The 24,984-nt window shown below is 47.8% G+C and overlaps 1 protein-coding gene across 3 annotated transcripts in view; it reads right to left on the reverse strand.

Annotated features, from left to right (window-relative positions):
- Pknox2 (PBX/knotted 1 homeobox 2) overlaps positions 1-24,984 on the reverse strand; it is a 315,376-nt gene that overhangs the window by 79,897 nt on the left and 210,495 nt on the right. For all 3 annotated transcript variants that reach the window (XM_045145311.1, XM_045145309.1, XM_045145310.1), the window contains 2 exons: positions 18,475-18,583; positions 273-412 (listed from right to left, as the gene is read on the reverse strand). In XM_045145311.1, the coding sequence (XP_045001246.1) occupies positions 273-412; positions 18,475-18,561 (227 nt within the window). In that variant the 5' untranslated portion in view covers positions 18,562-18,583. The remainder of the gene's footprint in view (positions 1-272; positions 413-18,474; positions 18,584-24,984) is intronic.

Consider the following 24,984-nt stretch of genomic DNA (forward strand, 5'->3'; position numbering starts at 1 on the left):
AAGACAATGGGAAACGGGGCAAGGAGAACCTCTGGAGGCCTGGCTGCTGAGCGGAGGGCTTCTGATACTCATTAGAGCTCATCTCCCTAGTTGAGATGAGAAGGGGCCCAGGTCTTCATCTCCTTCACGAGGCACTTTCCATAAGCTAGTCAACCCACAATGGCCAGCTGGGGGCTTTTCTGAACTGACTGCAGAGAGGGAGGCTGAGGAGAGCAGCTGCTGGCCATCTTTGCTGACGGGCCCACCCTCCTATATACATTCTCATCTCCTACCTGTACACAGCTCGCTTGTCAGCCTCCAGCTGGGCCTGGGGGTCAATGGGGGCGCTGGGCACAGGTGTGCTGGCAGTAGCTGAGGATGCAGAGATGTGGACAGCCTGAGCCTTGGAGGGTGGCTGAGCAGTTGCCGTCATCTGCAGAGGAAAGAAAGAGGACGTGGCAGGTTAGCAGGACTATGAGGACTTCCTTGGCCAGTGCTGTGCCTGGAAAGAGAATAGGGGCAAGAGAGCTGTGGGTATGTCATGAGCATCCATCTGTGCGTGTGCTGCAGTGCAAAGCAAAGCGTTTTTATTTTGTTGTTGTTTGTTTTTTGAGGTAGGGTCTCACTCTAGCCCAGGCTGACTTGGAATTCACTATGGAGTCTCAGGGTGGCCTCAAAGCCATGGTGATCCTCCTACCTCTGCCTCCTGAGTGCTGGAATTAAAGGCGTGCACTGCCACCCCTGACTTAAAGCAGGCTTTTTTTTTTTTTTTAAATCATTCTTCAAATGAGGACATCCTAGAAAACAAGGGGCTATCTTTCCAGGGCATATTTTGAATAATAGAATTTTTATGTCTTTGAGGCATGGTCTCATATATCCTGGACAACCTTAAATATATTTTTAGTGCTGGTGAGGCTGTGGGGAAAGAGGAACACATACCCACTGCTTGTGGTAGTGTAAACTTGTACAACCACAATGGAAGTCAGTATGGAGACTCCTAAAATGATTAAAATAGATCTATCATTTGATCCAGCTATTCCACTCCTGGGCATATGCCCTAAAGATTCCACTACAGAGACACTTGCTCAACCATGTTTGTTGCTGTTCTGTTCACAACAGCTAGGAATTGGAATAAGCCAGAATGGGATTGCCCACCTCCCCCACAGTGAGCTGTTGCCCAGGAGTCCCTTGAGGTTCCCAAAACAAGATAGGCCATTGCCAAAACACTTGATTACCTGCCAGAGCTGAAAAGTAAGACCCTATTGCTGAAGACACTACAGGCTGCAGTCTTAGGACATCAGAATACTATGCCTGACTGAAAGGGAAAGTAGCTCCCACCTGGCTTGCCCCCGTAGTACTGGAAAGCCCTATGGGAGCCACTGGAGGAAAACGGTCACCAACAACATGAATAAACAGGGGACCCTGCAGACTATGAAATCAAACAGCCAGATAAGAAATATACACTCATGCAATAGTGGGATGTAGCCTCTGCTGGTAACTAACTGTTCTCTGATTGGACATGAGGTCTGCTCAGTGGGACAGAACTCCTATCTGGTACTGGAAACCAAGTCAGAATCCCATGGTCAGGAAACTCATACTTCAGAGAGAAGTTGCCACTGCTCTCTGGAGAAGAAGAGTGAGCTTGCAAATAATCTCTCAAATAACTTTGCATGTCCCCTTTAAGCCAAGCTGCTCTCACTCTTGGTTGCAGAATCTGCTTTATTTTACAGATGGCAGAGAAAATGGAGGAGAACCAAGATCCATCGATAAGACAGGAAGATAACAGACTGCCCATCACAAAACATGCCACCTCGACCATATCTGCCAGGGTGCAGAAGAAATTGTAGAGGAAGAGGCAACATGAACACGGCTCTTACTGCTAGCCTGACAATTAATTCCAGGGTGGTGTGACACACAGTAATCAATCAAAACCTATCAAAGCAGAAATCTAGAGGCTACAGAGAACTCAACATTAAACCAGACTGCCAATAGGCCTGCCATGGCTCAGGGAACATTGTGGAAGAGGGGGTAGAAAGATTGTAAGAGCCACAGAGTAGGTAGAAATATCCTGAGGCACAGTTCCTCCCTCCCCCCCCCTACCCAGCTACCCCACAGAAACTGACTGGGACCTTCAGGACCATACAGTGATTACCATAACCCCATTGAGGAGGGCCTCCAGGGTAATGGGAACAGGGATGAATGGTTAAAAGAGTATAGCCTGTTATAACATATGTAAAATAAAAATTAAAGAAAAAAAAACACTTTTAGTCAAGACAAAGCCAGTCTTAGAACTCCTAATCCAAGTACTTGGATTACAGGCCTAACCACCACATCCTGGATTAAGCCAAAAGGTAACCCTTCTAATGAGTCTTTAAAAATATATTTATTTGTAAGCAGAGAGAGAGAAGAGAAGAGAAGAGAAGAGAAGAGAAGAGAAGAGAAGAGAAGAGAAGAGAAGAGAAGAGAAGAGGATACAGAGAGAATGGATGCACCAGGGCCTCCAGCTGCTGTAAGCAAACTCCAGATACATGTGCCCCTTTGTGCTTCTGGCTTTATATAAGTACTGAGGAATTGAACCCAGGATGTTCAGTTGTGTAGGCAAATACCTTAACTGCTGAACCGCCTCTCCAGCCCCCTTCTAATGGTTTTGACTGATGACTGAATGACTTTCCAAATTTATTTTCTCTGGCCACTTGAGGAGGTTTTAAAGGACAATGAATATATTTCTGTTCTTGGACATAAAAAATACTTAGAGAAAACTTAGAAAAGTATTTTTCATAGTGTGTTATAGGTTTTTGAAGGTATCCTAAGGTCTACAACCCTGTCAACTATAGCAACTTCTTTTCTTTATTTTATTATTTATTTGCAAGGAGAGAGAGAGAAAGAGGTAGGGTCTCACTCTAGACCAGACTGACCTGGAATTCACTCTGTAGTCTCAGGCTGGCCTCAAGCTCACAGCAATCTTCCCATCTCGACCTCCTGAGTACTGGGATTGAAGGTGTGTGCCACCACATCCAGGTCCAACAACTTCTTTTAATATGATACATTAGACTTTCTGTCTAAGTGTTCATTTAAAGAAATGGCCTAGTAGGTTTAAAATTTTTGAAAACTATTGTTACAGAATTTAATGCTTTTGCGTTGAATTTCCTTTAGTTAAACAGATCCCTTGAAGGGTAAGTGGTAGCATACCTCTCTTATTCTCCTTCATCAACTTGTCCCCAGTACCATGATGTTTTTATCACATTGTTTCTGGATGAACAGTGTCTGTCTCCTGCTCCAAGGTCACTCCTTTCTCCCCAGCACCCAACTGGACATTATGAAAGTGACTGATGTTTAATAATTTATATTAGTTGAGAAAATGAATGAATGGATATGGTTGGAAGGAATCAGATATTTTACAGCTTAGGAGTTCATCATAGGATCCAGGTTCCTGCTTTCTGGAAGAAAAAGCATTATATTTCTGTGAATGCAAGCACGCTATTGCTGGTGTATATATATCCCCAAGACATTTGCATCTCTATTTATATCTCTGCTCAGATGCCACCCTTCAGAGTAAAATCTATCCCCCTGCCTCTTGATTTATTTTTCTGTATGTCCCTTATCATGACCGTTATCAATATGATTATCCCCCCCCCCTCCCCAGTTCTTCCTAAAACTAGACTGGAGAGGATATCATAACACTTAAATTTCTATGGCTCAGAATGGTCTGACACTAATAGGAATTCAATAAATATTTGTGGAATCAATAAATTGATGAATGACAGGTGGCAAATGGGGCTGTATAGTTTTACTATACTATATCATTTTTGTGAGGAAAAAATCTTGTCGCCATGGATTGAGCTAGGGGTACAGGCACAATCTCAGTACATAAGAGGTCTGGCAGAGCATATGGTCTTGGAGCCAGTTTGCCTCTTCACAAGACTTTGACTCCAGACAAGTCCCTTAACTTGCCTAAATTCATCAGTAAACAAACTGGTTACCATTTAGGACTGATGATACTAAAGAGGAGCTATGGGCTGGGGAGATGGCTTAGCAGTTAAGGCCTGCAAATCCAAAGGACTCAGGCTCAATTCCTCAGTATCCATATAAAGCTAGATGCACAAAGTGGCCCACGCATCTGGAGTTTGTTTGTGGTGGCTGGAGGCTCTGCTGCACCCATTCTTTCCATCTGTTTCTCTTCTATCTCTCCCTGCTTGCAAATAAATAAATAAAATAAAAACAAAATATTTTAAAGAGAAACCATATAGAAGGCAGAAGGCAATGTTGTACAGGATTTCAACATAAAGAAGGTAGATACAGACAAGACAAAATCATGGTCACCTTCAAGGTGATCTGGGCCACACCTGAATCTGTTACCCACATATGTAATGAGCCACATTTTCAGATGCTTCTCAAGTCCCTGCCACATACCAAGCACTGTGCTAGGGTCTGGGCTCATAAAGAGGAGCACATGTCATCATGGATCTCGATGGGAAGATTTGGCAAGATGATTAAGCTGGCCAATCAGGAAAATATGATGTAACTGAGCTCAGCAAGGCAAGATGTGGTCTGGCAGACAGTTGTGTGGATTTGTAAGCTGCACCCCAGGGATAACAATTAAAAGACAGATGTCAGCTTGGGGGAGGGTTTTAGGAATGACCACATGCTTCCTTCTTTTAGTCATTTTCTATAACATTTTCTCAGTGATTTAAAGACTGTCTGAATTTTGCTAACAAATTTATGGATGAGATGAATCTTGGACCCAAAAGATCTTTCCAGATGTGGGCAATAGGCTAAACCTAATTAGATTATTTTCCATCTAATAAGTTTAAAATTAAATACTTCTAACTGTTAGGCCTCCCCAAAGAATCAATACTGTAAGTGCAGAATAGGAGATGTGGCTTAGCAGCAATGCCTGGTTGACAGCTGGCTTAATATATCTGAAGTGTCATGTATCTGTCCAAAACAAACAAACCCTAACACACGCTAGTGAGGGTGCATTAATGGATGCTTCAGTCATAGCATGAGGAGGCTGACCAGCCCATTTTCCTCTAATTAAACAAGTACATACAAACACATTCAGAGAAAAACCAACCAGCATGATGAAAGGATTCTACAGTGTGTCATACCAAGGAAACTTGGGCGCATAAGATTTGGGAAGCAGGGTAAAATGGGGAGACATGAGATCCCTCATTAAATATCTGAATGAGGGCTGGAGAGATGGCTTAGTAGTTATGTGCTTGCTTGTGAAGCCTAAGGACCACCGTTTGAGGCTCAGTTCCCCAGTACTCATGTAAGCCAGATGCACAAGGTGGAGTGTGCATCTGGAGTTCATTTGCAGTGGCTGGAGGCTCTGGTGCACCCATTCTCTCTCTTTCTCTCTCTCTGCCTCTTTCTCTCTCTGTCTGTCACTCTCAGATAAACAAATAAAAATAAAATTAAAGAAACATCTGACTGAGGTTCTGACTACATTTATGTTCTGTATGGCCCAAATGGTCAAACTAAACAGTGCATTGGAAATAATGTAAATAATACCTTTTGTTTTTTCAGGTAGTTCATCACTCTAGTCCAGGCTGACCTGGAATTTACTATGTAGTCTCAGGCTAGCCTTGAACTCACAAGGATCCTCTTACCTCTGCTAGGATTAAAGGTGTGTGCTACCGGGCTGGAGAGATTGCTTAGTGGTTAAGTGCTTGCCTGTGAAGCCTAAGGACCCCGGTTCGAGGCTCGGTTCCCCAGGTCCCATGTTAGCCAGATGCACAAGGGGGCGCACGCATCTGGAGTTCGTTTGCAGAGGCTGGAAGCCCTGGCGCGCCCATTCTCTCTCTTTCCCTCTATCTGTCTTTCTCTCTGTGTCTGTCGCTCTCAAATAAATAAATAAAAAATAAAAAATAAAAAAAAGGTGTGTGCTACCATGGCAAGCTAAATAATACCTTTTCAAGTCCCTGTTCTTGAGGGTTGGAGTGGGCTCCCCCTGTGCAGAAGTGAAGGGAGCTTTGCCTGGGTGACCAGGATAGGTGGCATCTAACGAAGCTTCCCATGCTGACAGGCTTGCACACAATGAACGTGCTCGCATGGCTAACCATTACAGCATAGGGTGGGCTGGAAGAAGTTTGCTTAGGTGGTGCATAGTATGTTGGAGGCCTTTGGAAACTTAGAAGTGTTGGAGGGAGAGATTGCAATTATTTTTTAAATATTTTATTGATTTATGAGAGAGAGAGAGAGGGAAAGAGAGAGAGACAGAGAGAGAGAGAGAATGGGTCTACCAGGGCTTCTAGCCACTGCAAAGGAACTCCAAACACATGTGCCACCTTGTGGGTCCTGGGGGATCAAATCTGGTTCCTTAGGCTTCACAGGCAAGTGCTAATCACTAAGCCATCTCTCCAGCCTTGCATTTATTAAAGATGAAGTTTCCAGAGCACATTCTTGTCATGAAGCAAGAATGGCCACATCCAAACAACCTATTTGAGGGTGACATATTGGTGGACTGGTTCACCCTGCTTTGTCTACTAAGGAATCCACAGGGGCTTTCATTACAATGAGCTTCTAGAGTACAGTGGGTAAAGATGGAGGTCCCTAGTGTGACTTTGGAGAAAGACAGGGGAAGGCCTTGCTGTGCTAAAGAGAAATGTGAAGAATAAAAATGTAAATCAAAAGCAGTCATGTGAAAGTCTCCCAAAGGAACTTAGGCTGTTACTTGAGGGGGAGGGTGGGAGAGAGCAGAGCTGGTCTGAGAAGGAGGATTCAAACCTATATAGCTCAAGGCTCAAGGGGTCAATTCAGCAGCTTGCATTTCTTTCAGATTTGGAAGATGAGTGCATTATCTCCAAAGAGATTTTATTTTATTTTTTGCTAGCTAGAGACCTCCAGTTCTCAACAACTGGAACTCAAAAGAATTGGACTAGCCACAGTTCATGGGGTCCTGAACTCTGTAGGAAGGTGGGGATGATCTGAGGTTCAGTTTTAGGGGTAGCACAGCCAAAAGTCATTGCTAGGGAGAAGCTAGGTGGACCAAGGCAGGGCATGGCTATTAAATGGCCTCATGGTACTGTCCCTGAACACTGATTGTTGAAGTTTTCAGGAATTTTACAAGCTTGTTGACATCTGGGTGTCTTGAAATTGGTCACGGTGGAAGCCCTTATAGCAAGGAAACCAGCAAATAGTACACTTCAGGGTCCATTCTCCTCTCCCCTAAGCTCCCCAGAGCCAGTTGTTAGCTACTTACCAGCACAACACTAATTCCAGGGTACTTCCTAAGTGACTTTCTTCCATTCTACTACATTTGACATGGGAAGAAACTAGCTTGACAAATCCATAATATCATTCAGTAATGATAGGTTACTCCAAACTGGAGGATTTCCTCTTAGGGAGACCCTGCTTGGGTGACTCACTGGGGACAGAGGAGGGGTGTGACACCAATGCAGACATGCAGGACTATCCGTTTTCAAGGGGGAAGCCACAGCACAGAGGAGGAGAGGCAGAGTTGATCAATGTCTTGAGAGCAGACTGGGGCATCAGGAAAGCCTGTGAGAGTACGAGCCAAGGCCTACAGCTTGATGTTCCTCAGCCAATTCTTAGCTACATGCCTTGCAGCAAGTCTCCCGACATTTCATATTTCCTAATGCAGGAGTAAGAATTAGGCAAATGAACATGGCCATGTCTAGTGGCTCAGGTAGGATGGTGATAGGCCCTGAGAAGGCTCACCCACTGAGCCATGGTGCTGGGGCCTAAACCTGCAGTCTCTCTTTCTTGGAATGAAAACCTTATCACCTAGCTGGTACCAGCTCTCTTGAAGCCCAGAGCCCAGAAGGTCATAAGATGTGTGTGTGTGTGTGTGTGTGTGTGTGTGTGTGCGCAGGCATGCAACATCTAGGGGCCTGAGAGATCCAGCTACTGACAGCCTGGTATTCACACAAGAATGAGTAGAAGATATTCCCAGATGGGTATTCCCAGAGGGGCCAGGAAGCACCACCCTCAGCAGCCCTCACTAACACTTCTCCAGTTGTAGGGGAGAGCTACTCATCTGGTTTACTTAGCTGATACAATATTGCAGCAAGCTTTCATGCTAAAGATCAATCTTGTGTAGAAGGTCATCCTCAGCCTACTGTACAGATGAGAACTCAGACATCCACACAGTTGAAGAAAACCGTAGAGACCATGGCCAGAAACAGAAAGCTCTATAATGATCACAGGGCATGCATTTGTGCATTTAATTACTCTTCTTTGAAGAAGGGAATGAAAAGATTCATCCTAAGTCCCACACCAGTGAAAAGAGGGCAGAAGGAGCAGGGGGAACTTGAATCACAAAGACACTTGCGGCTGAGGATATAGCCCAACTGTAGACTAGCCTGCGTGAGGCCCTGAGCTCCATCCTCAGCACCATCTCCCGAAGCCCCCAAGCAGTACCAAAATCCACAGTGAAATTTTACGTCTCAGTGTATACTCTCGAGTCTCCATTTATGTCACCCAACCGTTACTGAACCCTTGCTGCTGGTCCCAGTCTCCCTGTCCCCTGATAATGATTGTATTAGAACCACTTCTTCCAGGTGAAATCCAAGTTAGGAGGTATGGACAGCTATTAGTCAAAAATGACCCACTGCTTTGTTGACTTTTCTCAGAGGCCGAGGGGATCCTGGAGACCTAGAGCTGGAGAAGACAGCTGACTATCAGGGGCTTCTAGCCTGAGCCCCAAATTGCAGTCTGCTTTTGCCTCAATGCCAACATCCTCTCGGAGTTCTTCTCTACTATTCTCGGGAGGTGGGCACAGGTGGCCCAGAACTGGGGACCACACACAAGTCTTTCTAGCATGACAGCGAAGCACTTTGCCTGGGGGAGGGCAAGGTTATTGGCATCAGATAAAAGTATTTTTGAATCTTTCCCTTGCCACTGACTGGCAGGTAACCTTGTATGTGTAATTACATTCTGAGACTTCCTCTGGGAAAGAGGAATGATGTTTCCTTCCCCGCACCCCCACCCCGCTGTGATCTGATGACAGCTGTCTTTAGTGTATGCTGATAGAGACCCTGGCACCCAAAGGCCCTCCTACTCTGTGCTTGCTTGGCTTGGTCCCATGGCTCTACGTGTCTGCCTTTATGTTGCTCCTCTGCTAGATGGAAGGATGCTTGAGGGCAGAGGCAAGGTCTTGCCTGTTTGCTATTGGAGCTCCACTGTCCAATATAGAGAGAGGCTAGATCCAAACTGCAGAATTCAGGAGTGATTGGTATGGAGCAGGTTGGACTGCCTATCCAACACTCCCTTCCTAGCTGACCCTGAATGCCTCAGACCACAACAGAGAAACCTGTAGTCTCTGATCACACACTGTTTAGGGTGGTGGACAACCAGCCATGATCAGAGCTAATGGTTCTCAGCAGTATATGCTGAGATGGTCATCTTTCGATCTGGCTTACTTGGGCGAGTTCCTCATTCTTTCTTTCTTTTTCATTATATTTTGCTTATTTGTAAGCAGAAGGAGAGAGAGAGAGAGAGAGAGAGAGAGAGAGAGAGAGAGAGAGAGAGAGAAAGAAAGAGATTATGAATGGGTGCAGCAGGGCCTCTAGACACTGCAAACAAACAAACTCCCCAGAAGTATGTGTTACTTTGTGCATCTGGCTTTACGTGGGTATTGGGGAATCAAACTCAGGTCATTAGGCTTTGTAAGCAAGTGCCTTAACCACCAAGCCATCTCTCCAGCCCTCTTTGGTCTTTCTGTTCTAGGGCCCTCATCTATAAAATGAGAATAATTATACCTAGGGTAGGGGCTGTTAGAATGCAATGAAATAACATGACAAAAGACTGGCACTCCAGGAACGGCAGTTGATGCCAATATAACCCAGTAGACCTGTAGCCCACATCCCAAGAGCTGGCTGACTTTGCTGTCCTCTGTGGGCTACCCTGGGGTCCTGCACCTGGGTGTGCTTCTGCTAAAGGAATTCACTCCATAAAAGGGAAGTGGGTAACTGGAGGAACAGAGGCAGGAAAGGGGCCATGGCATAGTATAAACAGACATTGCTAGTTATCTGTTGACATCTTAGTCAGATGGCTCAGTTCCTTTGAGTCTTAGTGTCTACCTCAGCCTAAAGAGGAATTAATACTATCTCTTCCCAGGTCTACCATGAAACCATATGGGAGGGCACACTGAACAGCGGATGTGCAGCAAACTGTGGCCTCTAAGCACTCCTGGGTATTGCTTACATTGTTGGAGCCCAGGGGCCTATGCATGCTAGGCAAGTGTTTTGCCCCTGACCTGTACCCCAAGCCCTCTAAGAACTTTCAATGCTCCTTTTACCATTCTCTGAATCCACACCCAAGCCACACCTGCTAGAAGCCCCAGCTTTTATACCTCCTGAGTCCCTCTCCATATAGCGTTTTTTGTTTGTTTGTTTGTTTGTTTGTTTTTGTAACTCCTCAGCTACATACCTCCTTAGGTACCTTCCTACAAACACTGGGAAACCTGTACTGTGTTTTCTCAGCACACATACTTGTCCAGAGTACATTCTCTTCTTTTGAACCCTGGATCTGACAGGTGGAGTAGAGCCAATCAGGGGCTTTGCAGGCCTAGCCCAATGGGGGCTGCAAAGGCTCCAGCCAGCAGTTGGTGCTCTCTAGTGCTGGGGCAGGTCTGCATGGGTTTACTTTCCTAACAGGACACAAACCAAGGACCTGGTCAGGGCTTGAGGCCATTTGGTAAACATCAGGTTTGACCTAATGGGTGGGAGGCAGCACTGGGTGTGGCTAATGTTGGGAGGGGAAATAATGACCTCAGGATGCTCCAAGCTTGGGCTATTTATTGACCCCCAGCAAAGGAGACCAGCCCCTCTCCCCTGACCCCTTGGGTCATTTGCCTTGGGCTTCGAAGAACAACTCAATGGTACAATCCTCATGCCTTTCCTGCCACAGCTGCCTCTGTGAGACGAGTCCTTACTTCTTATCACTTCAAGCTGGAGCCCTGACTCTTCCAAGAGGCCATTACTGTTCTCTACTCTCCCCAGACCCAGGCAGTGTTACTTGTGGCCTCAGCCTGTATCTATGCTAATTTCAGTGTCCGGTACACTTTTCAGTCCTTTGTCTCCATAGGTGGGTGGGTTTCCCAGCTATTATGTTTGTTAAATGACTGGATGGTGGATAGAATGAAAGAATGAGTGAGTGATAAAGGACTCAGGGAAGCAGAAACCAAAGACAGTAACTCAGGATGCCCCCAGTCAGCCAAGGAGAAGGGGAAAAGGGAGTACACAGCCACTGGAAGACAGAACTAGAGAGAGACACCAGGCCACAGAAGAGTTTCCTGGTCCTGTACAATGGAGCTTTCAATTAACCAATTAATAGCCCAAGGCTCTGTAGGCAGTGGATTCCAAAATGAATCTTATCAAATGTTCTCTGACCCTTAATTGCTTGTCACTGAAGAGGCTGCTCAGAGGCCAGTGAGGACTTGGTGCACAGACTGTGACTTCTCAGCTTTGGACAATGACTTAGGAAGTGACTGGTCCCCGCCCTCTTATCCAACTCCAGAGGGTCCCTCACTTTTGTCATAGTGATTAGAAAACCAGTGATTTTCAATAGGCCTTTTAGGGGGACCTATCAGTGTGTGTGTGTGTGTGTGTGTGTGTGTGTGTGTGTGTGTGTGTGTGTGTGTGGTGTGTGTGTATGCCAGGGTTCTTAGCTGGTAAAATATATCTGATATGCCTATTGTGTTCCTAATAAAAAAAGTAATTAAAGTTCAATCCCATCTGAGCTGCCGGAGATATGCAAAGGATAGAGTGAAAAATCAAGCCAGGGATGGGTGAACAGAGGCCGAGAAACCCCAGCCCACTGTTCATTCTGCAGCACCAATAAGGCTGTGAGGCAGAGGGCAGAAGTCCTTGCAGAAACAAAGGCTCCAAATGGGTCAGAAGCTCCATCAGGGCAGGAACTCTAATTCTGCACTCCCAAAACAGTACAAAATAGGCAAGACCCATAGGAAGTGCTCTGTGTTTAATAAAAAGATGAGCAAATGGAAGAACTAGTGCTGAAGTTACATGTCTAACTTTGTGTCACTCATACCAATAGGGCCAGGGCCAGGCTTAGGACTCCTGAATGTTTGCTGTGGAGAGCCACCCCCACTTCCTATCCAGATCATGAACCTCAAGAGCTACGGGAGTCCTAGGCTTTTACTTGCCCAGCCCCCTCCTGCTAGGCTACACGGAACACTGGAGCTCCTCAAGATGGCACAAGAAGGAGTGTTCCTCAGCCCCGCAGCTGACACGGATCACCTGTCCTGATTTATTTCAGGCGCTGCTTTCTTGGGCCATTAACTATTTTTGTAGCTGTTTAGGGCATTTGTCCTGCTTGGAGATGGGAAGATAGACAATTGTAATCTATGGTAACCATCAGAATTAAGGTAGCAAGTTTATCAAAAGAAAAACCTAGAAACTTCACAAGTTTCCTAGCTTAGGGCCAGTTCACTATCTCCTAACAGAGACAGAAAGGCCCCAGCTGGACCTGGAGTTTGGTTTTGCTTTTGAAGAAGTGTAGAATCCAGGTCTGGGGTGAGCTGGAGTCCGGGGCACCATCCAGTTTAAAGACATGGGTGGCCCAAGTAGGCAGGGAGAGAGGTCACTATGCACAAAGGGAAAAAAGGCTCTGCAGAAAATAAAAAAGAAAGAAGAAAATCCTGTTTTGATGAGTCAAAGCAAGGAAAGGTGGGTTCCCCATATGGTCCCTGGGGTGCTGCCTTTAGGGGCAGAGGGAGCCATCAATCACAGCTACAGAAAAGGCTTAGAGGAACTTTCAAAGCAGCTGAATTAACTCTGTCACTGCAAAGTGAATGTGTTTCACAGGCAGCTGAGCAGAGGACCCTGCAAGGCAGGGGGCTCCAGCCTTGAAGAGATGAGAGGAATGTAAACGAGTGTGACAACATCTGAACCCACTTGCCTGCTTGCAGGACACAGCTGCACGGCCTGGATGGAGGCCATTCACAGCCAGGGGTCCCATCCACCCCCTTCTGCCTTGTTAATGAAACCAGCATGGGGATCCTAATGACTGATCAAAGCCTAGTAGCTTCCCCAGGCCGGCTGTCCCCTGGTCCAGCCTGGAGCACTGGTGCTGGAACAGGGAGAGGGAAGCAGGTTCAAGAGGGCCAAGAGAGGCAGTTCGCCCCCACCCCACCCTACCCTATGGCTAGCTCTAGTCTTTGTTCCCTTTGCTGAAAGGTGGGAAAGTGTCATCTTGACCCCGATCTGCAAGCTTCCTGGGGCCCAGGACATCATTCTCCTTACTCCAAGGGTTGCGGGTGGGTAAAGAAGGGTGGGAACCCTGCTTCTGTCAAAGGACCTAATGCTTGGCTTCTTTCCAAAGGGAGCTTCCTCGGCTGCGCCTGAGCTTTCAGTTCTCACTCTGCCACCTTGCTCCTTCTAGTCAATAAATGGCTCCTCCTTAGTGACCTGTGAAAGCCCTTTTCCTAGCAGTCAATGTCAAGTTGCCCACCTGAGTTGTTACTTTTCTAGTAAATCCCTGGGTTCCTGGAGCGACAGAAGGGACAATTCACCTGGAAGGTGGAAGACGTTGCATAGGGACTGGGAGGACTTCCGGGTGCTTCCACGGAGGAAAGATAGTGCGTGAACGAAGGGTGCATGCCTAGGAGGGAGGGCGGTTGTTACCAGGAACGTTTTAGGAGGGAGGCTGGAGTGACACTGAACCAGAGGGGTGGCTTTAGGAATAAACTGTAAAAGTTTCGGTAGCAGTGAAGGCCAGGACCCTGCGGCAGAGTTGCAGAAGAACAGAATGACATAGGGGTGCTGAGCAGGTGGCTTAGCAGCTAAAGGCTTTTGATTGCAAAGCTTGCTGGCCAGGGTTCAACTCCCAAGTAACCCACGTAAGCCAGGTGCAAAAAGCGGCCCAAGCTTGTAGCGTTTGCAGCAGCAAGGGGCGGACGCAGGCATACACCTGTGCGCATGCCCGCACACACAAGCAAAAGATTTTTCTTTTTAAATTTTTGTTTTTCGGGGTAGGGTCTCACTCTAGCTCAGGCTGACCTGGAATTCACTATGTAGTCTCAGGGTGGCCTCGAACTCAGCGATCCTCCTACCTCTGCCTCCCGAGTGCTGGGATTAAAGGCGCGCGCCACCTCGCCCAGCTCAGATTTTTTTTTTTAAAGAATGATGTAGGAATTAATACAGTACACTGAACTCGTGGTCTACACACCTCATATTCAGTCTCCCCGTGAACAGCATTTCCTCTAAACAATGCTTCTAGAGTTCTATGGACCCTAGGAACTCGCCCCTACTTCTTTAGGGCATAAAATGAGGGTCTGGACCAAGGACCCAGTCACAGCATGCCTCCATTGGAGTTTTAGAGGGCTCCAAGAGAAACCCAAAGTTGAAGCTTGTGGTTAGGCAGCAGAGGGCGCTGTTACCCCGACAGAATTTAACAGAAGCCACAGGAAGGAGGAAGTGGTCTAAAGGAAAGGTTCCACTGGGTTGTTGCCTTTTCAGCTTCTAAATGTACAGTCCTCAAAGCAGAATAAACAGAGTGGTGTCCTTGTAAGTAGTCACAAAATTTCTCCCAGAAACACTCAAACAGCCCTGCGGGGTTAGAAGCCACTGAGCCATCATGCCACTTTGGCTTATGCCCAAAAAGCACAGGACCATAACCATTAATGCGTCTCTGCTAAAATGGAGAAGAAAAAAACATCTCCCTCATTTTTAATAACTTTATTCCCCAAACTTCAAAAATGAAAATTGCCAAGTTAAGAACTTGCCTAGAAAAAAAATTCTAATTTATTATAAAGAAGGTTCAGGGCTTGGGAATTTTTTAATGCAGATTCCTAATTTTCCAAAGTGACACTCTCCTGTGCATTTGAATAGATTATGCTCAGTATTGCTAGCCCTTAGCACAACGGGAACATTATTAAAACGACTGCACAGGTCTCAGAGGAAGGCTCTGCTTCTTACTTCCTTTTCTCATTTTGGGGACTTCATATCAGAGACTGTCCATTGCTTGCCTGTGGAAGAAACTGGGTTTCTCAGGAGATGATATGGAGCTATGTCACACAGGGAACAGAAGTTATGAGATTAGATCTGAAGGAGCAAGGAGGGAATGGGCCTCGTCCTCCGAGTGCTCTGCTCGGGATGAGAGATCCCTGTGTGCCTGACCCACCGTCCTCTTAGGCCCTGCGTGCACGATGACACCACGTGTCCCAGAGCAGCTAGTTCCTTAGGATAATGACATTATGAAGAACATGGTTCTAAGTTCCACCCCTTCCCCAGAAGCTGGGGTCAGCTCTTGGAAGGTGAGCAAAAGGAAGGCAGGAGAACCAGCACAGTTCTGCTGCATGTAATGCCAGGGGCCAAGCCCACGCAGAAGGGCACCCAACCCTACAGAATGGAGACAGGAGCCAGCACTCTGGAGAAAAACACCTTTCTCTTGTGAGCCAGAAGCTTTGTTGAGGGAGGACATCACTCTTTGATCCCCCATTACTATTCTTCCTTAGCACCCCCTCGCACCCCCCCCCCGCACCCCCTCCCATCAATCCTCATACTTTTTCTTGGAAACCAGCTCAGCTTAGGGAAGGCTAATGACAGATTGGCTATAGCATACTGGCCAAGGTCACAGAGACCCCAAGACTTTGGCTTGATGACTTCTCCATGGACATGGAGGCTTCTTAGTAGATGTGCAGCCTCCTTGGGGCTGTATATGCGAATACCTCCATTTGTGAGGTCCTGGCAGAGCCTCACCAAGATCAGCTTCAGATAATCCCTGCAGCTGACTTCTCTGGGCCCCTATCTCCCACTTCCCACAAAGGCCAGAGAAACTCTGTGGTGGCTTCTAGGGATGGGGGCTGAGGATCTTAGGGCTATAGTCCCTACTTCCTCCCTAAACAGCTGGGATTCATTCAACCAGCTGTATGCTGAGAATTAAATTATGCCCCTGGAACAGCATTCTTGGGCGACACAGGCCCTTGCTGCTACTCTCCTGCTAATCCCCTCCAAGCCAAAACTCCTCTCAGCTGTCCAGGCAGGCAGCATGGGAAGGCGTTTATGAGGGAAGAAGCAGCCGCCTCCAGCCCGACCCACTCTGGCTTTGCTCTGCAGGCCTTTGCATCCACCACCAACTAATATAGGAAGGGTCCCAGTCTCTACTCCATCGTGGATCTGGGCAAGCAAGACCTATTACAACCGAAATGGAGCCAAAGTTCCTGCCTCTCCATGCCCCAAAGGGTCCCAAACACTGGCTGAGCCATCAGGACATGGTCTGCATCTCCAGAGAAAGGCTAGGTTTCGCCCCTTCATGTGTCCAGAATTTCTTCTTTTCTGTCACTATTTCTTCCCCCCAGTTAGAGGATCATTTAGCACTTCACCTCTGAGAGCTGGGACTGTAGAGGCAATGGCCCTGTTAGATGCTTGCTTGAAGCTTCTGAATCGAGGAGCTGGTTTAAATGCCAAGTGCGGAGAGCTGGGGAAGAAGCGGGAAGGCATTGTGCACAGCATGCCTGGGACTCAAGGTTAGGGATGAGGCTTTTGTCCTCTCAGGTGAAGCCAAAGGTGGTATGCAAAGTGACCCCATATCATCTGGCCACTTCAAGGCGTGTGTGTGTGTGTGTGTGTGTGTGTGTGTGTGTGTGTGTGTGTGTGTAGGGGGGAGTTGACTGCTGTAGGTTCATACTGGGTTGCTAGGTTGGGGCATCAGTACCACAAGACCTAAAAAGTCTCCTGCTATGTGTCTGCATCTTTGTTTGGTTTGGTTTGGTATTTTGGGAATAGGGTCTCGCTGTAGCCCCAGACTGACCTGGAATTCACTAAGTAGTCTCAGGCTGACCTCAAACTCATGGCGATCCTCCTATTGCTGTCCCCTGAGTGCTGCTGGGATAAGAGGCATATGCCACCACACCTGGTGTGTATCTGCATTTTTCCCTTCCTCCCCTCCCCCACCAGGTAGGTCTTTCTCTCTACCCAGGCTGACCTCAAATTCATGGCAGTCCTCCTATCTCTGCCTCCTGAATGCTGCTGGGATAAAAGGCATATGCCACCATATCTGGCTGTGTCTGCATCTTAGTACCCTTCATGCTGCACAGATGGTTCCTGTGGTCTGTGAGGAGCGTCGTGTTTAAAATGCTAGTCGGCGAGGGTCAATGGTAGAGGACAGGAGAGAAGACAGCACCCTGGCACATAGTAGACGCTCCCTTGGTTGAATGCATGAATGAACATTTTAGTGGGTGCAGTTTTCATGACAAATTAATAAAGTCTTGTGGGTTGGAGAGATAGCTTAGCAGTTAAGGCACTTGCCTGCAAAGCCTGAGGACCTAGGTTTGATTCCCCAGTACCCAAGTAAGCCAGATGTACATGGTGGTACATGTGTTTAACGTTTGTTTGCATTGGTGAGAAGTCCTGGTGTGCCCATTCTCTCTCTCTCTCTCTCTCTCTCTCTCCCTCCCTCCCTCCCTCCCTCCCTTTCTTTCAAATAAATAAATAAAATGGTTAAAAAAAAAAACTTGTCTGACTAGGGTAAAGCAATGAAAAGGAGTGGGAGATGATCACCCATTAAAGGTACTTGCTTACAAAGCCTGCCAGCCTCGGTTCCTCTCCATAGTACCCACATAAAGCTGGGGGAATGTGTCTGGAATTTGTTTGCAGTGGCAAGAGACCCTTGAGCATCCATACACACATGCACATGTGTGTGCACAAATACACACACACATGTGAGCATGTATGCAAGTAAATAAATAAGTAAGTAAATAAATCAAAGAGAGCACTGAGGTAGAGGGCAGAGAAGGCAGTCTCCTGTGATAACTCAGCTACAGAACTCCTTAACTCGCTGGGGCAGAATGGAAAGAGCCCAAAGCAGAGACAAGAAGAAGTGGGCCTCAGGGACTGTAGAAACCCAGCCCACACAAGCCCGGAATTCAGGAGCAGAGGAGACCAGATGGTGGGAAGACACTGGTACTACAGGTGCAGGTCCTGGGATCAGTAAAGAAGTCTTGGAAGAACAAGGGGCTGAGCTGACTATGGAAGCTGGGAGCTGTGGGAAGGAGTTGGAGGCATAGACAAAGAATCCTGTTCTTTCTTGGCAGAAGCCCAGCAGAGTTGCCATGAGAACAGATTCTTCTAACAGGAAGGCAGTGGGCATTGGTCAGAAGAGGATCTGAGGAGGGGATCTAAGGACTGTTTAGGAAGTTTTCCAAACATTCAAAAGCAGGCTGCTTATACTGTGTCCCTGGATTTTGTCAGAACTGTTTTCGCTGAACTTTTTAAAGACTGCAGAGTGAGGGAGGGGACAGGTCTATGGCCACAACTCCAGGCTGTAGTTCTAGTGACTGAACTAACCCAGATAGTGTCTGGACCTAGTGTTTTGTCAAATGCAACAATTCTCCTCAAGGGTCTGTGTGCACCAGACTCTTCCAAAGGAGCCACCCAGGCCTGAGGGACCAGAAACTTTGTCAGGCTAAAGATGAGGCAGGTCAGGCTAGTGGACCCCAGACTATACCAGCCTCATCCCTCCATGGGTTTCCTAAAGCTACTACACCTCCCCATTCACTGGCACACTCACCTGAGGGCTGTCCTGGTAGGGTGGGGGAGGGACATTCTGCGTGGCCATCATTGTCAGAGCTGGGGCTGGGGAGGCATGTTGCATCATGGGATTGATTCACATGGAGGATCTGTGAACAGAAGAAAAGGACAGCACCATGAATTCTACAGCGCACAGGCGTCCGGGAGAGTCAGCCAGTGTCTCACCTAGACATGGTGTGAATCCGAAGGGGCTGGAGGCCCTGAGGAGAACAAATCAGAAAGGAGAGGCCTGGGTGGGGAGGGGCTTGCTGTGCTATTCAAAAGAAACATATTCAAATCACAAGTACAACAACCTGTACCCCTGCAGCGACGCTTTGTTCAGCATCAGCTCTGGCCTGGTTGGGGGTTGTGCGGAGGCAGTGGGAGGCCTGGCTGGAGCCAACCCAGTAGCAGCAGAGGGCATTCCATTACTCCTCCGCTGGGGCCAGTCCTGGGAGGGTCCCCTCGTGACAAAGGTGCTCCCTGCACCACCCTTCCCAGTCATTTTAAAGCAACTACCAGCATTCCTCCAGAACAGGAAGGCCTCAGGTCCCCCAACTTCCCTCACTCCAAGGTCTGCAAGCACCAGTTTACCAGCTCAACTGAGCTCACCACATCCCCTAGTGGTAGCAAGGAACATGGGACCTTCCATCCCTCCTCAGACTGAGGCCCAGGGGTGATTGCCTGGAGAAACCATTGGAAGGGAGCCAGGGAACACCAGTTACTCCCCTCCTCCCCCGCTTTTCCTAGGTGCATGCTGTCACTCCAGGATGTCCTTTTAGTGTTGCTTCTAAATGGACTCAAGCATGTGGGGCTAGGAGAGCATCAGACTCATCAGACTCAAATGGATGACCTGCGTCTGACACAGGTACAGACAAGCCACAAGGAAGGGTGTGTGTGTTTGTGTGTTCTAGATCTGCTCCACTGTACCACACCACTGCCCCATCATTAGCACAAAAGCTTCCCCCATGGGACCTCAAACATTCCCCTTGAACTAGAACATGGTGTGTAAGTGGAGACAGCCTGGCAGTGCCACCCAAGGAAACAGGACTCCCCAAGAGCTGTTGGGCTGCAGTGAATGCCCTGAAATATTTAGTCTCATACCACAGGCTAGTTGTTGACATGGTGGTACTGGCCATCCTGGGGCAGGAGAGTTCTAAGAATGTCAGGGAAGTGGGCAGGACCTGTGTCCTGGGTAGAAGGTGCTGGTGAGTTAGAAGCCTTTGAAAGCCAGCATTTAGAGCCTCTCTCCCTGAGGGTATTTGAGGGCTGTTTTTTCTACCTGTCTGATACCCAGTCAGTCTCCCCATCCCTAGAGTGTTTTAGAATGTCCACATGCCTAAATTCTGTAGTAACTTGAAAATGTCTTATAGCTACCATTAAATAAAGGTGTGGGTCTTAGGTGTGTGTGTGCACGCGCGTGTGTGCATGCATGCTGATCTTTTGGCTTTTTTTTTTTTTTTTCAGGAAGAAGAAAGAACTACCCTGGCCTGACTTGAGTCTCCACAGTATCAGGCATGCATTGACCTCAAGTGCACACGCAAAGCAGCGGAGATTCATGTTTCATTCAACAGATGCCTATCACATATCGACTCTGTGCAGGGAACAGTGCTGGGGGTGAGGCAGGATGGATGAATAAGGCCAGGTCTTCTCTCCAGGGAGTGTGGTTGGTAGAGGAAGGTGATAATCTCATAGCAAAGAGGAAGATAAGGTAGGGATAGTGCTGCCAGCAGTGGCTTTTACTGTTTGGAGCAGCCCCACTGGCCTCACAGCCCTCTCTTCCCACCTTGGCCTGACTCAAAGACAAACCGCCATGATATCCTGTGTCCACCTCACACACATGTGGGCACCGAGATCCAAGCTTTCCTTTGTACTGTGGCTCAGCAGGGAGCCAGGGGAGCCCATTTCTCCCAATGGGCTTTTGTTTATAACCGGGCTTTGTGTGGGTGGTGGTCAGTCATGGAGGCAACAAGGACACATAGAACATAGATTTTTCCCCTCGTCCTTCTTCTCTGTAGCAGTGGGGATGGGACCCACCACCTAACATGCAAGTACTCTGCCACTTGTCTGCATTCCCAGCCCAGATATAAATTTCTTGAGACATTAGAAGGAACTTCCAAATTAAGACTTTTGAAATATCAAAAGGGGGTGGACTAGCTCTCTTGTGACTCCAGAGAGAATAATAAAACAGGGATATTTGAGGATGTATTTCGCACTCTAGCAGATAAGGCAACTTTGGCTAGGGACTAAGGGAACGGTGAGCGGGCCTGGGGTTCTTTCCCAGAACACCAATCCTAAAGGCTACAGGGCTGCAATACCAGAAGACTCCAGAAGAGGGAGTCTGAGGGTCAGTCAGTGCTGGAGCAGCAGGCAAAAAGGGTTTTCTCCCCTGAGGCAGCTGTTTTCCTTTTAACACTGTGTTTGAATCTTTTGGTAACTTCACTCCGTAAATGAGAAATTCATAGTAGAAGCAAAACAAAGGAAACCTAAATAGAAAGACGTGGATTTATGAGAGGAGTCATGAATTCCCATGGTTTTGTTCACTCTACAATAATGTGAGGCAGTCAGTTTCGAGGTGCTGCTCCTAGACATATCTAGGGCTGTCCTTTTTGGAGCCAAGGAGGGACAAGTGGTTTGCTCCCAGAGTCAACGATCTAGGAGGCTGAGATGCGCTTGTGTGGAGCCTGCCAGGCTGCGCAACAGGGAACCCAGATGGCCGTTGCCCCTCCCCCTCTGGAGTCACCACGGGCCACTAGGCCACTACCCCATTGCCCTCACAGGCTTCTCCTGCAGGAGGACAGGAGGCCCTTTCAGCAGGGGCTTAAGTTTCTCTGCTCATGCAGGCACGCACAGAAGCCTCCGGACACTTGACCCCGGGAGCGCAGCTGTAGTACGACCTGATCCCTAGAAGCTCACTGGGTCCTCATACCCTTTACCCCACACGTACCCCCCATCCTGCCTGGTTCTCTGAGGCCACAGACCAACATGCTGGAGAGGAATCTGAGATATAAGTCATCTGTCAGGGACTTGGCTGCCACTCTGGGTCTGGGTGTGGGGGAGTCCTTGAGCATAGTTGGGGTCCCAGTCCACCTTTGAAGAAACCAGACCTTTGTATACTTTCTTTGGAAGCAAGAAAGGAGACCCAGCATAGAGTGCCTGAGCTTTTTCGGGGGTTCTGTAGGCGCTCTTAGGCTGCTGTGTCACCAGACACCACACCAGGGTGTTCGAGGGAGCCCAGCCAAGGCCACAGAGGTCACTGAGGAATATTTGCTGTGGTCAGTTCCTTACTCTGCAGGCTCATGGCAAGAGTTTTCTTTTGAATGTTGAATCCACAAAGCTTAAATGCAGCACTCAAGGCTACAATGACAACCCAGAGGAAATAATTTGAGTCACTGATACCATCATCAAAGGGAGCTGAAAGTGCCACTCTACAGGCCCGGGAGCCAGGTGAAGTGTGGAGGGCTGAGGAAAAATGGGGGGGGGGCATGAAAGGACCCCCTTTAGGAAACAAGAATGTGCAGCCCAATAGTAACCATCTGTGTCTCCTTGGCTCTGAGTCCCCACAGCCAGCACCAGGAAGCCCTCAGACTAGAGAGCAAACTCCAGCATGTTGACAAACACAGACTTAGAAAAAAAGTACCAAGCTCATTAGAAGGAGCTCATTAGGACTTGTTGACATGAAACCCATTAGACCAATTAACATTCCATTAACGGCCTGGGGCACCAAGGGGTTAATGCTGCTGGGCAGTAATTGGACTGGGGTGCAGGGGTTGGGGGCTCGGGGCCTTCAGGATGAGAAACAAAGTGTAATTGGGAATTGCCTGGCCAGGTCGCCTGACAGCACTTGCTCCTGGTCCCTGACCCGAGCTGGGAGTACATGGTCTCCTTGTATCCAGAGGTGTGAGAGAGGAGAGGAGGAAAGCCTAGTTTGTCCAGCCCCTGCCAACCCAACCTTCCAGTTCCAAACTAGATACTGAGTACGTGGTTGGCCCAAGCACAAGGGAAGAGGGAACATTTCCAGCTTCTTTGACTGTAATGGTTCTGTTTTCTTCATCCATGAAAATTCCCTCCCCCCACCAAAACACTCTCTTCGAGTCCAGGTTTTCAAATTTATGTTTTTTTAAAATTTTAATTTTTATTTATTTACTTGAGAGAGAGAGAGCGAGAGAGAGAGGAAGAGGCAGAGAAAGAGAGAGGGAGAGATTGGGCATGCCAAGGCCACTGCAAATGAACTCCAGACACATGCGCAACCTTGTTCATCTGGCTTATGTGGGTCCTGGGGAATTGAACCTGGGTCCTTTGGCTTTGCAGATAAGTGCCTTAACTGCCAAGCCATCTCTCCAGTCCTATGTTTCTTTATTTATTTATATTTTTTAAAATTTATTTTTATTTATTTATTTGAGAGAGAGAATGAGGAAGAGGGAGAGAGAGAGAGAAAGAGAGAGAGAGAGAGAGAGAGAGAGAGAGAATGGGCATGCCAGGGCCTCCAGCCATTGCAAATGAACTCCAGATGGATACACTACCTTGTGCATCTGGTTTACATGGGTCCTGAGGAATCGAACTGAGGCCCTTTGGCTTTGCAGGCCAACGCCTTATGGCTAAGCCATCTCTCTAGCTCCTATGTTTTTATTTTTGAGACAAAGGTTGCTCTATGTACCCAGAGGGGCCTGGAACTCGCTGTTTTTCTGCCTCAGCCTCCTGAGTACTAGGATTAAGCAGTCTGTTGGTTCAGTTTCTCTCTTGGCTCTGGGAAGTGAGTCCCCTCTGCTCTCCAGGACTTGGTTTTCAGTGGTATTATCTACTCTTAGAACTCTGAAGAAGTTGGAGTCCTTGAGGCCCCAGAGCCTAATGCATCACAGGTGTGCTGCGCTTAAAGGCAGAGGGGTGGGGAGTGTGGTCCTGGGAGTCTTGCCTGCCTTCCCTTCGTAGCATGTAAGAGGTCACTGAAGGTCCTCCAGGGCCCGGTCTGTCCTCCAACACATGCAGCACTATCTTCATGAGTTTCCCTGTCACGGTATAAATAGAGGCTGTGGAAGCCCCATTCCCTGGCTGGGTCTCAATTTCCCCATCTGTGAACTAAGTTGAACAAGAAGGTTCGCAAGTTCATCCTTAGCTCTCAATTCCCAGGACCAGAGCCTATGCCTGGGGTCCAAAAGTCTGGATTCCATCCACACCTCCACCACTTCTCTGTGGCCTGTACAAGTTGCTTTCTCTTTGAAGTGCAGAAAGGACACTCGCAGAGTTCTTGCCCACAATTATGACTCCCTCTACCCAGGCCTGTTGAATTGAATACCAGCGCATGGATTGTAGCTTCATTTCAAGGGTTAGCCAGCTCCTAGTGGCTCTTCCTCCACAATTCACCTAAAAGTGGGGGCCAACGAGGCCCAGAGGCCAGCAAGCCAAGAATCCTCCAATCTCCCCGTTAGAAACCTCCTGGGTCCACCTGCATCCCTAAGCATCCTCTGAGCAGCTGTCCAGACCCGGGTTCTGACGTCTAGACAAGCCTTGCAAGAGGCTGAAATAACATCATGAACTCAGCAGGAGGGGCTGAAAAGCTGGCTGGCTACAGTTTCTCCCGTGGGGGCAGCAGCCTCAATCCTGGCTCCATCCCCTTTCTTTTCCTTCAGCCACAAGCCTTGTCCCCAGTGACTGGCTGCAGTCCAGCTCTCTTCCCAGAAGCGGCCTGTAGGTGGCGTAGCAGGGCCCCTCTTTAATTGCATTATATAATATAACCTGTTTACTAAATCATGTAATCAGTCGCCTTAGGATTTACAGCTTCGGATGTGTATAGAGAATTGGACTTTGACTCAAATTTAAAAACAAATAAAAATGAGAGGCAGCTGTTGCTGATAGTGTGATATTCATCTTTTGGAAACAAATTCACCCCAGTGCTATAAATTATGCCTGGAAAAAAAGTGTTGTTGGTGGGAAAGAGTTGGCTAGGTCTCCTCTGCTGGCAACTCAGAGCGATGAATCTTGAAATAACGGTGTCAACCTGTCACTGATTTCATGTGACTCTGTGCATTTATCTAAAGAAACGCAGGCATGTGTGTGTGTGTGTGTGTGTGTGCATGCACACACACACTCACGTGCACACACACACACACACACACACACACACACACTCCAGCACCAGGTCTCTCTGTAAAACCCAGCAAGAACTAGAAATCACAAGCTGAAAGCTAAGTGGGATGGAGTTAGCACAGGGAGCAGGATGGGGACAAGGATGAGGATGGTGGAGTGGGGTGGAGGAAGACCGAATGGAAAGTTGATAAGCCTGGTTGATAAGCACTGGAAGCTTTAAGATGTGAGCAAGAACTTTATTCTCAAGTACTTTTTCTGATTGAACTGGTTGAAAAGGAGGGAGAAGTAAAAGGTCCTTATGCTGGGAGCTGAGAAATGGTGGACAGAGCCGTAGATTCCCCCAGGAACCTGACACACCTCCAAGCTCAATGAACACGGTTCCAGCACTGTGTGTGTAGGGGAGGAGCAAGAGAAAGATCCCAGGCCT

The sequence above is a fragment of the Jaculus jaculus genome, chromosome 3, assembly GCF_020740685.1.
Source record: "Jaculus jaculus isolate mJacJac1 chromosome 3, mJacJac1.mat.Y.cur, whole genome shotgun sequence".
NCBI classification, from domain to species: domain Eukaryota; kingdom Metazoa; phylum Chordata; class Mammalia; order Rodentia; family Dipodidae; genus Jaculus; species Jaculus jaculus.